The sequence below is a fragment of the Macadamia integrifolia genome, unplaced genomic scaffold, assembly GCF_013358625.1.
Source record: "Macadamia integrifolia cultivar HAES 741 unplaced genomic scaffold, SCU_Mint_v3 scaffold108, whole genome shotgun sequence".
In the NCBI taxonomy this organism is placed as follows: domain Eukaryota; kingdom Viridiplantae; phylum Streptophyta; class Magnoliopsida; order Proteales; family Proteaceae; genus Macadamia; species Macadamia integrifolia.
Genome location: NW_024868077.1, coordinates 542,972 through 558,267, shown reverse-complemented (window position 1 = coordinate 558,267; position 15,296 = coordinate 542,972). Strand labels below are relative to the sequence as shown.

At 38.1% G+C, this 15,296-nt stretch overlaps 1 protein-coding gene across 2 annotated transcripts; it reads left to right on the top strand.

Moving 5' to 3' along the window:
• Positions 1-1,690: 1,690 nt before the first annotated feature.
• On the top strand, positions 1,691-7,260 carry LOC122062591 (type IV inositol polyphosphate 5-phosphatase 7-like). Of its 2 annotated transcripts, none has more exons than XM_042626221.1 (15): positions 1,691-2,529; positions 2,674-2,761; positions 3,160-3,228; positions 3,343-3,427; positions 3,508-3,612; positions 3,705-4,323; positions 4,440-4,633; positions 4,824-4,932; positions 5,048-5,181; positions 5,315-5,574; positions 5,677-5,796; positions 5,894-5,978; positions 6,364-6,434; positions 6,560-6,711; positions 6,815-7,260. In XM_042626221.1, exons 1-10 carry the CDS (start codon positions 2,500-2,502, stop codon positions 5,538-5,540), a joined length of 1,659 nt encoding a protein of 552 aa, XP_042482155.1. In that variant the 5' UTR covers positions 1,691-2,499; the 3' UTR covers positions 5,541-5,574; positions 5,677-5,796; positions 5,894-5,978; positions 6,364-6,434; positions 6,560-6,711; positions 6,815-7,260. The 2 variants fall into 2 exon arrangements, with proteins under 2 accessions (XP_042482155.1, XP_042482154.1); XM_042626220.1 differs by having other exon boundaries at positions 1,692-2,529; positions 5,033-5,181.
• Positions 7,261-15,296: the final 8,036 nt, after the last annotated feature.

Sequence of the window (15,296 nt, the reverse complement as noted above, 5' to 3'; positions counted from 1 at the left end):
AGGGCCTCATCCCTTCCCTCTTTAGATGTGAATTACTCATATAGGCCCCATTAATGTTCTTTAGTCAATAGTTTATATACAAATTCTTCACTTTTTCTTATTCCTAAGACCCACACAATGGTAAGCAAACAATGACTCTTATTGTTCTATAGAATTGAATCATAAAAGCTTATCACCTACCTACCCTTATAAGGTTTATTGGTTCTAGGCTGATTACATTTGATAGCCCTTAATGACTGATGGAGAATGAATGCTTATATAGAAGTCCACTCCTTAGAAACATAATATAAAAGAATTGACAGTAGAGGACAACTCATCTAGGATTAGGGGACCCAGATGGCTATCAAAGCTAGTGGAAGCTTCACTAGGGTTAGGGGTCTTAGTAGTGGTGGGAACTAGGAAGAAGATGCTTTGAGGGGCAGCTAGTGGTTCCAATTTAGAAGATGAAGACCAGGGCTCCATGGGGCCATGTCTTGATGTGTTGTGCCGTCAAACCCATAGTTTAAGGCTTAATCAGATAAACTAATACCCTTAATTGATTGCTTCAAACCCTAGAAATATGAAAATTAAGACTAAGCCAATGGACCTAGACACAGTCTCCCACAAGGGGCATGTGTCTTAAGGGATTTAGTCAAGGGAGATTTCAAACTTAGAAAGCTAAAACCAAGATCTTACTTTCTTCTTCCAAGATAAGATAACAAACTAGCCATTGGAGGGTTAGGATTGGGGGTGAGGAGAACAGATAATTACACAATCTCCCAGAAGAAAGCCTGGTAGTAGGGTGACTGGAACACTTGAGCTTAGGGTATGGAACTGAGGATGGCCCAACATGATCCTACACCAAGGTATTTTGGGGACCTCCAAAATGAGGCACTCCCTAAACCATGCGGACAAAAGTTTTGCACCTCCTAAGAACTAAAACCTATAAAATACCAACGAAAACCCAAATTGGGGCGCCTTCCCAAAGCTTCTCTAGACATGAATCTAGATTGAGTCAACATAGAACCTCAAAATTATCTAACAAGTTCCCTACATTTATGCAATCCGGACTCCATTTTGAACTAAGGAGAGGAACAAACTTACACAATGCTCCACAAAGAAAGGGTAAATTTTGAAGGTTTTGAGAAGATACAGTAGCTCTAAAGTTAAACCCAAGAAGCGTTAGAAAGAAACCAAAAAAAAAAAAAAAAACCTCCAAAGACCCAACAAACTTGCATGGAGAACCACACATTCTTCTCTCAATCCACAAAAAATTCCCTTCCAAACATTCCTTACAAATCAAATATGGTCTTATACACACAAAAACAGATGATTCGTCTAAGTCTTGTATTCTGATAGAAAGAAATGAAAATAAAAAAGAAACAAAGAGAGTGAAGAAAGAAACAAAGGAAGAGAGAAACAAACACTTGATACATGCCCTTTATCTTTTTCTTTTAACTACTTTTTCTCATGGAAGACCAAAACGGGAGGGAAGGGAAGAAGGGTATACAGCTAGGGGCTTACATGACCTTTAACTTTGCTGACCGTGGGCAGGAAGAGGTGCAGAGAGGTGGAGCTTATGAGAGGGACGGGAAGCTATCGGGCAGTTTTATGTTGGGGTCTGACCGATATATCCAATGCCCATGTTGGCATGGTCTTGGATTTGGGGTAAAAAGCCTCGAGACCGAGCTTCCTTGCACTTTATTCTCTTCAAATTCGATACTTTGCTGGACCAAGAACGAGGTTTTGAGGAGAGAAGACTTCTCTCTCTCTCTCTCTCTCTCTCTCTCTCTCTCTCTCTCTCATAGTTTCTCTTTCTTTATGTCTGCTACATTGTCTTGTTCCACATTCACAAATCAGAATCTCCTTCCCACTTCCACGCGTTACAGTGTTGTCTCTCTGTTCTTTCAGTTATGAATTTGGGACCTTCTCTTCTCCGTTCTATTCTTCCTTTGGTTCTCTTTTGGTGGTGAACTGAGCGAGGATACTGCACATTCGTTGTTTCTGTCCTTGATTCCATCCTCCTTGTGAGGCAGTGAGCTTCTTTGACTGAGAAAACCAGAGATCCAGAGAAACATATAGCTGAGCTCTTCACTTTAATCCTCAAGTCTCTTTGGGAGGGAACCCATAAATTGGGCTTTTTGTCCTCTATTTCCTGGGCATTCTCATTTGGTTTTGTTTCTTTTTCTGGGTTTTCTTGGTATTGCCCTGCATCCATTTACTCTGTCACTTCCCCTGTTAACTGGTACCATCTGGTTCTACAGTAGGTTGTAGAAACTAGAAACTGTTTCTCGTTTATTGCGGTATACACCTGAAGCACTTTCAAGCCCATTTCTGTTCATCTCTGTTTGTTCTGCTTTTGTGTTCTTTAGATCGGAGATATGAACACTGAGGATTCTCGGGGCTTATTTCTGGGTTCATTATAAACAGAACTGAGAATACTTAACTAATAGAAATAACAGGAGAAGGTGGATTACAATATTTTTAATCTGGAGAGCTGTATGTAGAATTAGTGAAACAATGAGAGATGGGAACTCGAAGAAAAGCAAGGTATTGAGAGAATGCTACTAGTACCTCGTGTTCTCTACTCTGTAATCTTCTTCGGTTTCTGCATTTTTTTCCTGTTCATTTTTTCTCTCTCTTTAAAATTTTCAGATTTCTGATTCTTCTATTTTTTTTTTCCTTCCAACGAAGCTCTCATGGTCCAAGACTCTGGTTAGGAAATGGTTCAATATCAAGAGCAAAGCTGAAGACTTTCACGCTGATGATATAGTTTACGGAGGTGGGTTCTCGATTCTATTTATTCTTATTTTTCAAAAATCTGAATCTCATTCACCTTCAAGATTTTCTTCCTGGGTTGGGTTCTGTTGATTGTTCGGACATTATGGTTTCTTCTTATGGAATAAAATTAGGGTTTCGATGCTAGGAATCTTAGCCTCAATACCAGAAAGAAAACTTAGTTTTATTTTTGCATCAAAGTTCCCAACTTCATTCCTTTCTAATTTCTTCTGTACGCTTTAAGACTTCATTCTTCTCCCTCATTGGATTTCGCCCGGAATCTTCCCCCCTTTGGGTTTTGTTGTTCTGTTCACGGTTTCTTATTCTTCTTCCCGAAGTTCAAAATTTAATTTTTTTTTTTCAAACACAGTTTTTTTTGACTTCACTGATTTCCTCTTTCAGGTGGTGATGAAGAACCAAGGAACAGCTTCTCAGAGAGGGAGGCATACACGATCAAGAAAAGCAAAACTGGTCAGTATTGGATTAACCATGTAGCTTTGAACCACACCAAGAAAAATTAGGAAAAAAATAAAAAATTGATAGTATTTGATTAATTTCTCCTTCCCTCCCTCTTTGGTTGCACAGAGAGATTGAACAGGAGCTCTGATCGGTTCCGTCGGGGGAAGATTGATCTTGATACTGCTGAGGTTACAGATGTGCAGAACTACAGGTATGTTCCTTCTCTTATGAAGTTTCCTTGTGTGATTCATTTCTGCGTGAATTCATTTTATAGTTTTTCTCTGGGAGTAGGATCTTTGTAGCTACATGGAATGTGGGTGGAAAATCACCACCTAGTTACTTGAATCTTGAAGATTGGCTCCACACTTCACTTCCTGCAGACATTTATGTTATTGGGTATGTCCTGTTGATGTTCACAATTTTCATCTCTTCTGTAGCCATGCTACTGCAACAAGATTAATGGAAGCTGTTGTGATCCCATTATCCAGATTTCAAGAAATTGTTCCGCTGAATGCTGGGAATGTTTTAGGCGCAGAAGACAATGGACCCGCAAGGAAGTGGCTGGCTCTTATCCGAAAGACTCTTAACAATCTCCCTGGCACCAGTGGCAGTGCTGGTTATCACACACCTTCACCAATCCCTGATCCAATTATAGAATCAGATGCAGATTTTGAAGGTTCGACGAGACAGAAGGCCTCTTCTTTCTTCCCCCGCCGGTCATTCCAGACAAGCCGTAGCATGAGAATGGACTATGACATGTCAACCTTGCAACCCCGGCTTGATCGACGATTCAGTGTATGTGATCGGGTTATTTTTGGTCACAGGCCGAGTGATTATGATCCCAATTACAGAGGGGGTTCATCTGATGATGAGAATGTGCCTACGGATTCCCCGAGTACCATCTTCTCACCAATGTCCTATGGAGGGTCCACATCCATGGAGGACAGAGAGAGACCGTCTGGGCACTCGAGGTACTGCCTAGTTGCAAGTAAGCAAATGGTTGGGATATTTCTCACAGTCTGGGTGAGGAGTGACCTGAGGGATGATGTAAAGAATATGAAAGTTTCATGTGTTGGCAGGGGATTGATGGGTTATCTTGGAAACAAGGTACACTGTTTACATGAATCATTTTTCTTGCATATACACCCCTTAGATAGGATTTCTGGAATAACAAGAAGCAATTTCACAGAACTAAGTGGAAATTTTATGTTTGGGTTTTCCAGGGCTCAATCTCAATCAGTATGTCTGTACACCAAACTAGCTTCTGCTTCGTATGTAGTCATCTAACCTCTGGACAGAAGGAAGGTGATGAACTAAGAAGGAACTCTGATGTCATGGAGATCCTGCGGAAGACAAGGTTTCCACGTGTTCAAAGAGTAGGGGATGAAAAATCGCCAGAAACAATCCTCGATCATGAGTAAGACTCTTATTCTATTAAGCCAGTTCTCCGACTCCTTTTCTCTAAATTGATGTAAATCCTCATTCTTTTTCCCTATTCCCCAAATCATCAGGTTATCTGAAACATTTTCTAAAAGGGATAATTAAGAAGTAAATTATTGAAGTTTTGCTGAGATTTGAATTTTCTAATTGATGCTTCTCTTGTTCAGTCGAATTATATGGCTTGGGGATTTGAATTACCGAATTGCACTATCTTATCGCTCTGCAAAGGCACTTGTGGAGATGCACAACTGGAGGGCATTGTTAGAAAATGATCAGGCATGATACTTGTCCTTGCATCATGTACACTTCATGTTCTCGGCATTCTTTGAAACTAGAAAACCTTGTCAATCTGAATATTTGACAAATTTCTTCGCAGCTTCGGTTAGAACAGAGACGAGGTCGTGTATTCGAAGGATGGAATGAGGGGAAGATATATTTTCCCCCCACCTACAAATATTCAACCAATTCCGACAGATATGCAGGGGATGACATGCACCCTAAAGAGAAGCGACGAACACCTGCATGGTAAAACCCCCTTTACTTACTAAGTATGAAGGAATTTATGTAAACTAGGCACCACACAGAATACTTTGAACTCAAATATTCTACACAAACATATTTGGGAACTGATTTAGCCTTTTCTCTTTTGGGTGTGAAGGTGTGATCGCATCTTGTGGTATGGAAGGGGCCTCCATCAATTAACGTATGTTCGTGGTGAGTCTAGATTCTCAGATCATAGACCAGTTTATAGCCTTTTCTCTACTGAAGTTGAGTCCATCAGCCGTAGTCGTTTTAAGAAAAGCATGAGTTGTTCTAGTTCCAGAATTGAGGTGGAAGAACTGTTACCATACTCACATGGATATACTGAACTTAGTTTCTTCTGAATGCTGGATGGAACAAATAAAGACCCACATTCAAGTATGCTCTCTCTCTCTCTCTCTCTCTGTGCCACATTATTTTTTCTGCCTCTATTATTGATTTTATTTCATCACTGAACTTTCCTATTTTATTGATTTTTAGGAACCCACATATTTGTCAACAGAGTGAATAGGCCGTTCTGCACTTGGGAATGTTTCCCTTTTATGTATTCAGACAATCTTCGAAGAATTGAAGGCACTAATTATTGTTTTCTTTCTTAAGGTAAAGTATTGAAACATGGGAAACATTCCAATCAAGTCTTGACTTCTTGTGATGTTTTCTCCCCATAATTGGAGTGTTTATTATGTTGTATAACCAGACGTCCACGGAAATATTGGATTCAGTTGATGAATTCTCATCAATCTTTTGAAGTCCAAACATGGAACTTCTCCTTTCTCAATCAGGTGATTACTTAAAACAATTACCTTGATTTGGTTAGATTTTTCTTTTATTGTGTTTCTTGTTTAGGGTAATGAACTCAGTATCTAAACTAACTAGCAAGGGATCACACCAAGGTGGCATTCTGTCTCTGGCCCCATATCAAGTGTTTAAATCCTGGAGCTGCATCTATTTACGAATCTCATTTTGCTCTTGGTGGTGTCTCTTTTGGCAACCTATAAAACGAGGGTTATTGGAATGAATCCAACAGTCACTTCTCCAATAGAATTTGTACTCCACATATAATCTGAAAGCATTGTTGTAAATTACAACCTCTTTTACTTGAAAGTTCTGTTTAGTGGGTATCTTTCATATTCTTATTCTCATCTGTTATTTGGTCCCCGGTTGCAGACAGTCTTGAAGAATCACTCTTGTATTGAATGGGCGACGGAGACATTTCCGTCCCCCACAAACCAAAAAAGGTTGGTCGTTTTCTTCCTTTCGTTTTCAGTTAGGACCATTGTAACTGTACTCATCAATTATTTTTTGATCTTTGACCTCGGTTATTTGTCTAATTGTCACAGTGTCTTTTGTTTTATGTCAACAGATGTGTATACATATATATATATATATATATATTTATATATCCAGTACACGAGGCAGTCTACAATGTTTTCATCAGACAGAATCTAGTTATAAAATACTTGGATGGTAACAGTTACTTTTGGCTCCTTCAAGTTCAAGATGTGTTCTTATCAGGTAAGGGTGTTACACCCTTAACATGAAAATTTCAAGTCCCACAAAAGTTCAAACTAATTAAGAGACATTCAACTAAAAGGATATTTTGTTGGATTTGTTGCAGGACAAGCTTGCTTTGCTCAAGTGACATGGTGAAAGAGTCTGGCTTTTGTTAGTGGACTTTTTGAATTATTTTGGTTCTATATATTTTTTGGTTAATCATTGGATGAGGACGAGATTATTCTTTTTGTAAGAAGATGAAAATAGAGGGTAATCAAAATAATCATACTGGGAGGAGTTTGGGACGGGGGGTTGTTCAGTTGTAATTATGATTTTTGGGTCCAAAGAGAGAGAGAGAGATACAAAAATTGTGATGGAGAACATTCATGTTGGCAGTGATGTAACATAAGAAAGAAATAAAAAGAAGAAAGAGAAAAAAAAAGGGAAAGAAATTTGAAGTTTGATCATCATAAGGATCTGAAGCTGTTTGGCATGTGATGTCTTTGTTGGCTCTGCTGCTTCTGTAACTGCTAATGATTTTACTGAAAAAAGGTTGTTTTGTTGATTACAGACCCTTATTTATTTTATTTTAACTTTTGATGTGAGGAATTAAAGTTAAAAGCCAGGGATGAGTGGGGAAAAAAGCACAGTAACAATAACAGAGTTACAGTCATGGCAGGAGGTGTGCTGATAGTAAAAGAAGAGTCGGTGCTAAATTCACTTTCAAGTGGAGAGAGAAAAGAGATTACTGGTTTCTGTGTCTTGTGTGTGTGGTTAGTTTTGGACTTGTCTGTCTGGGTGGTGTGGGCGAGGCCTGTGGGGGGGTGGTAGTGGTGGTGGGGTTGTGATGGTTTTAACAGTCAAAGGGGTTATTCTCTTGGAAATCTTAAAACAAGTGGGCCCACTTGGGAGATAAGGCATTGGTTTGTTGACTGTAGGGAGGAGGTTTTGGGGTTTTTCATGGGTTTAAGAGAAGAAGCCATCTAATTTATTTAAAGAGGCTTTGGAGTTTACCTCGCTTTCACCACTTAATTGTCTCCTTATTGAAATCACCATGAGTGGTGGGTGGCCTGGTCTGGTGGGGTATAGAATCTTGGAGTGGACTTCTCTGTAGGCAAAAAAGAAAATCAAAATGGAAACACTCCAAATTGCTTTTGTTTTTACCTTTTTACAGCTGGGAATCAATAAAATGGAGTTGGGTTCTCTCTCATTTTGAGATTTGATCCTCCAATGGATTCAAACAATACAAGTTTAATGAAATCCCAAATGTTCTCTCTCTCTCTCTCTGTGTGGCACGGAAATAAGGAGGGGAGGACACAACTGGCCCACCAGGATCTGTGAAACACAACACTTTTTCTTTTCTTTAAGCAAAGATTACAGAGTAGAGAGAGAGAGATAGAGAGATCTGAGATGACGTTGTTTGACCATTAAACTTGAAAAGAAGAGTTTTGCCTTGAAAAAAAGACAATGAGGCAAAGCTATACGTTGGTCTGAATTCGTTACATCGTCTCTACAAGGGAAGCCTTCCTTCTGTAGTCTCTGTAGTCTGTACCTTACACTTCTCATTTCCTCTTCTGTACCATAAAACTTGCAAAGGGGAAATTTCTGTTTGTGTTAGTATGTACTTATTCATTTTCTTGAGAAAAAGATCCCATGCGACAGTGTATTATTTTCCATAATTCAAACCCTCTTATTTGTTGATTATGTGAGATCCACATTGACACTCTTGCATGGTAATTCAGATCTTAAGAGGCCAGCCACATCTGACATGGGGAACAATTTGGGCATGCACTCCATGCATGGGACTCTCAGCCACTGGATGCGCTAGGCTCTATCCTATATAAGGCAGTGGATCCAAATTCATCCTATGGTCCTATGTGATACACATGGATGCGTAGATGTCACATTATCTCTATGTTAGTCATAGAGTAAATCATGTGTGTAAATAAGTAGCGGAGGTTTTTTTTACATAGAAAAGAGTTCTCTGAGCTAGAGGTGCGGAGAACCAACCAATTAGGGGTCGGTTATAATTTAGAGAGAGAGAGAGAGAGAGATTGGCATAGCCTCTACCAGCTTCTCAAAATTACTTCTCCCTTTGTCTTGTAGTAGTTCCTCTCATTTCTAACAATGGATATATCAACGGTACAAGTTTTCCCTCACCCATGGGCATCAATACCATTGGATTGCCAAAAAGGAGGATAGTTTCATCGTTGATAAAAGGTGGAAGTTTCATCTTTGTTGATAAAAGTAGATTTTTTTTTTCTTTTTTAGTATACATAAAAAGAGAGAATGTGATAGTGACTCAAAAGTCCAATTATCGGGTCACTTCCCTTGTGGAGAGAAGAAATTCATGATAAGTGAAGGAGAACTTTTACCTATATCAGTCCCTATGATTTCTAAAGTATTAATCAATAGCCAAATTTATTTATTAAGGTATAAGACTTTAAGGAGAATTAAAGGTTGGACCATTGTGGTTGAGGTCCTTGAGGACTTAATGTGACACCCAGCGGCATGCTCCCAAAATAAATAAACAAATAAGCTATAACCTACAGCTGTCTCTCTAAATTTTTAATAACAAAAATTTATTGAGATTTTAATTTTTCAAATTTTAGTATGATAAATAGAATCTAATAATTATTGTGACATGTATTTACTTTTCCATTAAAGTACATACTTTAAGTCTTTAACTGCCATTCCACACACCATTTGTTTTGGGTGTAATATCCAATAGAATACATACACCTACCTATCTTCCCCCATAGCATTCTAATAAAAATCGAACTTACATTAAAAAAAGAAAAAATTTCTAGGCAGTCTACTTAGCCAAGTTATGTTAATGGGCACTTGATTTGGGAGACGTGGAGATATGACATACTCATTTCTAAGAGATTCCTTAGATTTTCTGCATAAAATTCATTTTTATTAAGACCAATTTGGGTTCTATGTATTGGACTTTTATCTAAGTATTGTTATCTATTAAACTAATTATAATACATTTATATTTCAATCATTTTACAACAATCACTAGAAAAAAAAACTCGTTAAAATTTTCTCGAATGATCCCATGTGTGGACTATGCGTGGAATGATGTCAAAAATACATAATCCAATGCCCCAAATATCATTTGTAGTTTTAGAAAATGTTTCTTCATGCCTTAACCCTAAAAGTTTGGCCTTTCCTTTGACGCATAGAAATGATGTGTTAAGTTTGTCTCGGATTCTTGACTTATTTTAAAGGATGATTGCTTCGACATATTTTGGAGTCGATCTGAATGGAAAGTTTTTTGAGTATGGTTCGACCCGATTGACCGTGACTTGATGGGTCAACCTGCGAACTTGAGGATATTATGTACTATCGTCATGTTGAGTAAATTCATTGTAATTTGGGGGTTTTTTGAGCTAGGGTTTTAGGGCAAGTTTTTTCGCCGTTGCTTGGGTGTAATCATAGTGAAACATCTTCTTCTTCGCTCGAGGATATAGCACACCACACCAGTGTGTGAACCTCGTTAAATCTCTGTGTTGTGCGGATCTATTATCTGTTTATTTTTGTATTTTTCTTGATGTTTGCTCTAACATGATGTTTTGACAGTTCAACCTGTTAAACTTGCTCTATCTCATCAAGTTTAAATGTTCTCCCATGATATTTTATTTGTTCATATCGCATATGAGCTTTTTCAAATTCGATTATTAAACAAATTACCATAATGTAGTAGTTGAGTATGTGTTCCAAGTCATCGCCCCTATACTTTGATGATTAACTAATATAGGCTTGTTCTTACATGATCGTTAGTTTTACATTTTACTAATGAACAAGGAGCATCTCCACAAAGTGCAATTGCAGACAGAGTTGGTTTTGATCTTTTGAGCACCATCATGATCATACAACGATTGTTTTATGTGTCTATCTCTTTTCTAAAATTCAATTTTTATTTATTTATTTATTTTTCATTATTTGGCAACCAAACATAACTTAACATGCTTCTGTTTAACTCCAAATGATTAAAAATTTGGTTGGCAATAAAATAAAAAAAATAATTACATCTCAAAATTTTTAAGGTATTACATAATGAAGTGTAAGGCCTACACTAACACTCTCTTCTAAATAAATTTTAGGACCTTATTGGAAGATGAATGTGTCTCCCACCCTCTCATTTGTGTGGTTTTCCACTCATGTCGTGAGAAACTTCTTCTCAAATTATGTCCGCTAGCTGGTATTTATTTAGTCATTTAGATAGTGACTGGCCTTGTTTTAGTTAGGCATCATACACCTCATGTGGATCTAGCTTTCAACAGCATAGAACACATTATGAGAGAAATTACCTTAATAATACTTAATTAATGTAGTAAGAGCTTTAAGTGGGATTACACAATCAATATTATCAAATTTATATTTTAATTTTTAATTTTATCAGAACCTTATTTCTCTTTGCAGGTCACAAGCCGGCTCTGAGCAAAAGGGAATTTAAACATATGAATAGTTTGTCAAGGGTAAAGGGACCTATAGGAAAGAGATTCTCTTACCCTCAGAATCTTATTCTATACCTTTATTTGTTCGTTAATAACTAAGAAGGTGGTGATGTGGTTAGCTTCGCTATGGAAACTGAGAATGAAAAGAAAAGAAGCGAATCTGATAGTCTGAGAATCTCCTACCAGAGGCACACCAGCTACCTGTACTCTTTTTTTCTCTGTGCCTGCCGGCACTGTCCCTTGGACTCCCCTACCGCCTCTGCTCCTAGAAATATTTCTCATGTCTGCATGGAATAAAACAGGGTTGTCCCATCTTGTCGCCTTGATTAGACTTTGATATTATACTTGCAGGTTTAACTGATAAATGATAGTGTCAAATATTTTTTAGGCAGATAATAGTTTCAAAAATTTCCTTTAATCTGGAACCATCCATGATTAGGAAAAGAAGAAGAAGAAGAAGAAACTGCGAGCATTCAATCCTTTGATTCTTCATATTAAGTATTAACAATCATGGATTTAGTTATTGGTATAGTGTTGGTATTAGATCAGATCAATTTGACACATATTGATCATTTTTGTCTTTACTTGTGATTTTAGTTTTGAAACGATATTGGTAATCAATCTGGATTGATAAAGTATCAGTTAATATCGATACAATATGACCGATTCAATACCGATATCTAGAACCATGCTAAGGATTGAGCTTTCCTAAATCCATTGTGAATCCCACCCCAACACCCCCCCCCCAAAAAAAGAATAGGGGGAGATAAGGGTGTTAATTTCAAATGGAAACTGAAACCGAGCCAAATTAATTGGATCAAACCGAACAAAATTAATTTGGTTCATATTCGGTTTGGAGTATTGCAACCCCAAAACCAAATCGAACCGCACCGGAAATTGGATAAACCCGAAACCAAATCAAAACAGGCTCAAAACTTGGACCGAAACTGAAACCAAACCGGTAAGAAACCGAAACACTCCAAAATTCATTAAAAAAATCAAAATTTGCATAGTTTTGTATACATTTGTATGGAAAGTCGAATCCAAACTAGACCAAAAATCAAAACCAACCCGGTTACAAATCGATTTAAGAAACCGAAGACAAATCCAAACCAAACCGCACCAAAATCGAAATCAAACCGAAACCAGAATTTCCTTATTGGTTTGGTTTCGATTTCAACTTTCCCACACCGAAACCGACTCAACCCGGACCAAAACCGAACCGGACCAACCGATTGACACCCCTAATTGGATGTTAGTAGTCTAGTGTGAAGAATTATAGGTACTTTCACACCTTCTAGCAGAGCCTGTGGGTGAAAAAAGAAAAAGAAAATAAAAACCTAACGGGCAAACCAACCAGGTGGGGGGGGGGATTAACTCAAGCGCCAAAGATAATTAAGACATTGACACCTAATTTATCTCATTAGTACTTTGATCACCTTAGTTAGTATTGTACCATCTCTAGATCATTTTGAAAGTTTTCCTACTTCCCTAAATCCAAAATCATGTTCTCTAAGATAATTGAGACATTGACACTAATGATGCTTATCCTTCTGGGTAGTTTTATAGTCTCAAGATCCAACCTGAGCCTATGAGTGAATCTGTGACTTGTAATTTACCATAAAAAGGAAATTTTATAAGGTCCCAGTTTGGCCTGTACATCTCAATCACTCAATCTATGGTGCTGCCTTCTGGATTTGATTTGAAGGGTTTTGAAAAAATGTCCATAGCTAGGTCCAGCACTCTTAATTTTCTTGGTGCAAACCAAACCCGTGAGGCATATAAGAATTGCGTGGGGAAGCAAGAATTCCTTTCTCTCTCATATTCTTTTTCAGAATATCAAATATTCCCTTACTTTTATATGCTTAAAAGTTAATAAAACTAACAATACTAAAAGCCACCATCCACCTAATTAATCACTCAATCCAACAGTTTCCTTTTATCTTCTTTGGAATAGGGTTGGAGTTCTCCTTTATGCTTAGGACCTTTAATTAACTTACTCCAAATGACAATATCTTGGGAAGATAGTCACTGAAGTGGTTTGCACTTCATGAGTGATAGTTTAATGACTAAGATAACTAATGCATGGTTTTAGAAATATAATTGATTATATAAATTAGATGCCAAGATCTTTATATATCTGATTTTCTATAGGATGAAAAGGTTATGGATTCTTGACTTAACGTAGATTTGTGTAGCCGGCCACTAGTAGTTGGGATAAGGCTTGATGAACTGAATACACAAAACCCGAGATTAAAGTTTTGAATCATTTTTAAACTTTAAGTCAATTTCATTTGAGAACTTTTATCCGTTTATGCGGCTATTCTATCAGTACATATACCAATGGAAGACCTTGCAGAGGTATCTTTAATGTATAAGGTGAGGCAATAGAGTCTTTTTATACATACCTATATTTAAGCGTAGATACGTGCAAGTGGATAATTTTCTTTTTTCTTAATTTTATTATTCTTATCTTTCTTTCTCTTCCGAGGGTTCTATGGAATCATTTAATGGATAAAGTAAGCAAATAGGCAAAAGAATCGAAGTGGGGCAACATAGCTACTTTGGTTTCCATTCTGTCAAGCAAGGCCTTATGCTTTTGAGGAACAAAACCCACAAAAGTAGCGCGCTTTCCCATATATTATTCAAGCTATTCTACAACTCAGTAAAACTATTTGACCGTTGCCAGACCTTCTCAACTGTTGGACTGTTATCCTGTTCACCGCCCAAAAAGAAAAAAAAAATGGGCTGAGGGATTAACAATGGCATTATATAGGTACAGTTGAATGAGTTCACCTATAAGAATAATCTCATATGTTTTTAGTCTATAGGTTTAAAATTCATTTTTTCTCTCATTATTTAATAGATTTTAAATCCATGGATAAGAGACATGATGAATTTCTAAGAAAAGTAGTTGAAAAGTGGATGAAATTAGTCAGCTATCGAGCTGGGTGAGCTCGGAGCTTAGGCAGTGAAAAAGTGCTTCCTGGCTAGCAACTCGACTGCAACTCTTCTCCATCCACTCATTTCTTTATCTACGACCACATGTTTAGCTCCTTAAAGCATACTGGCACTCAAGATTATTCTCGTATGTGAATTTGATATGGATTCCAGTTGAATGTATATATTTACATTAAAATTGATTCATAAATATGAACATATTATCTGTCACACCCCGTTCTCACTGAACCGGGCCAGTGACCGGGTTAACACCGGTTAACCCAAACCTGCCAGGATCATCTGATACTGTATTCCACCACAGCATATATACAACTAATAACAACTTATCAGATCAGCGGAAGACTAGGTTTACCTGTGAATATTCCCATAATACTTGATACCCGAATTGTGATACAATAGTTATATACATGTGGGCCCGAAGGCATGATATTTACACAATAAAAGTACAATTCATACATCAAGTATGTAAAGGAAACCATCAAAATAGTCAGAGTACACAGCTCAGCTCGGTATCAAGACTAGAGCTCAGCTTGGCATCAAGGTTTGAGCCCAGCTCGGCATCACATGGTAGAGCTCAGCTCGGCCTCAAAGTGGAGCTCAGCTCGGCCTCAGAACTGCGGTCCCGCAGCACAACTCTCGCATGAGCAGTCAGTGCCGTGCTCTAACTCCTCAGGGCCCACCAGTCCTCTTCGAGGAACTCGACTGTGGGACCCGCCCCGTGCTCTTCAGATGTATGACCTGCAAAATCATCTAAAAATGGAGACATATGTGGGATGAGCTCACTAGCTCAGCAAGTGGAAAGATAGATCACACAACAGTCCACATAGCAAAACACATCATATGCACTACATGCAATGTAATACATTTTAATTCACATCCACCTAAGCAACATTACTAAGTCTTCAGTTTAGTGCTACTACAGCCACAGTGCGCGTATACTCCGGGTACGAACAGCGAACTCCATCCCACAATACGCCCATAGGGCTGTCGGAGAAGACCCACCGTGAGTACTCGAAAAAGTAAAAACATGCCGACCACCGGCTCTCAACAGAAATGTAAATGACTGAAATTAAAGGTGCTGACTCCAGTAATTTAAAAGCAGTACGATTGGCCCTCTTGAATGTACCACCGGGGTTGCCGACTGTCATAATGACCCGCCGGGCGTTATGTCTAACCGCG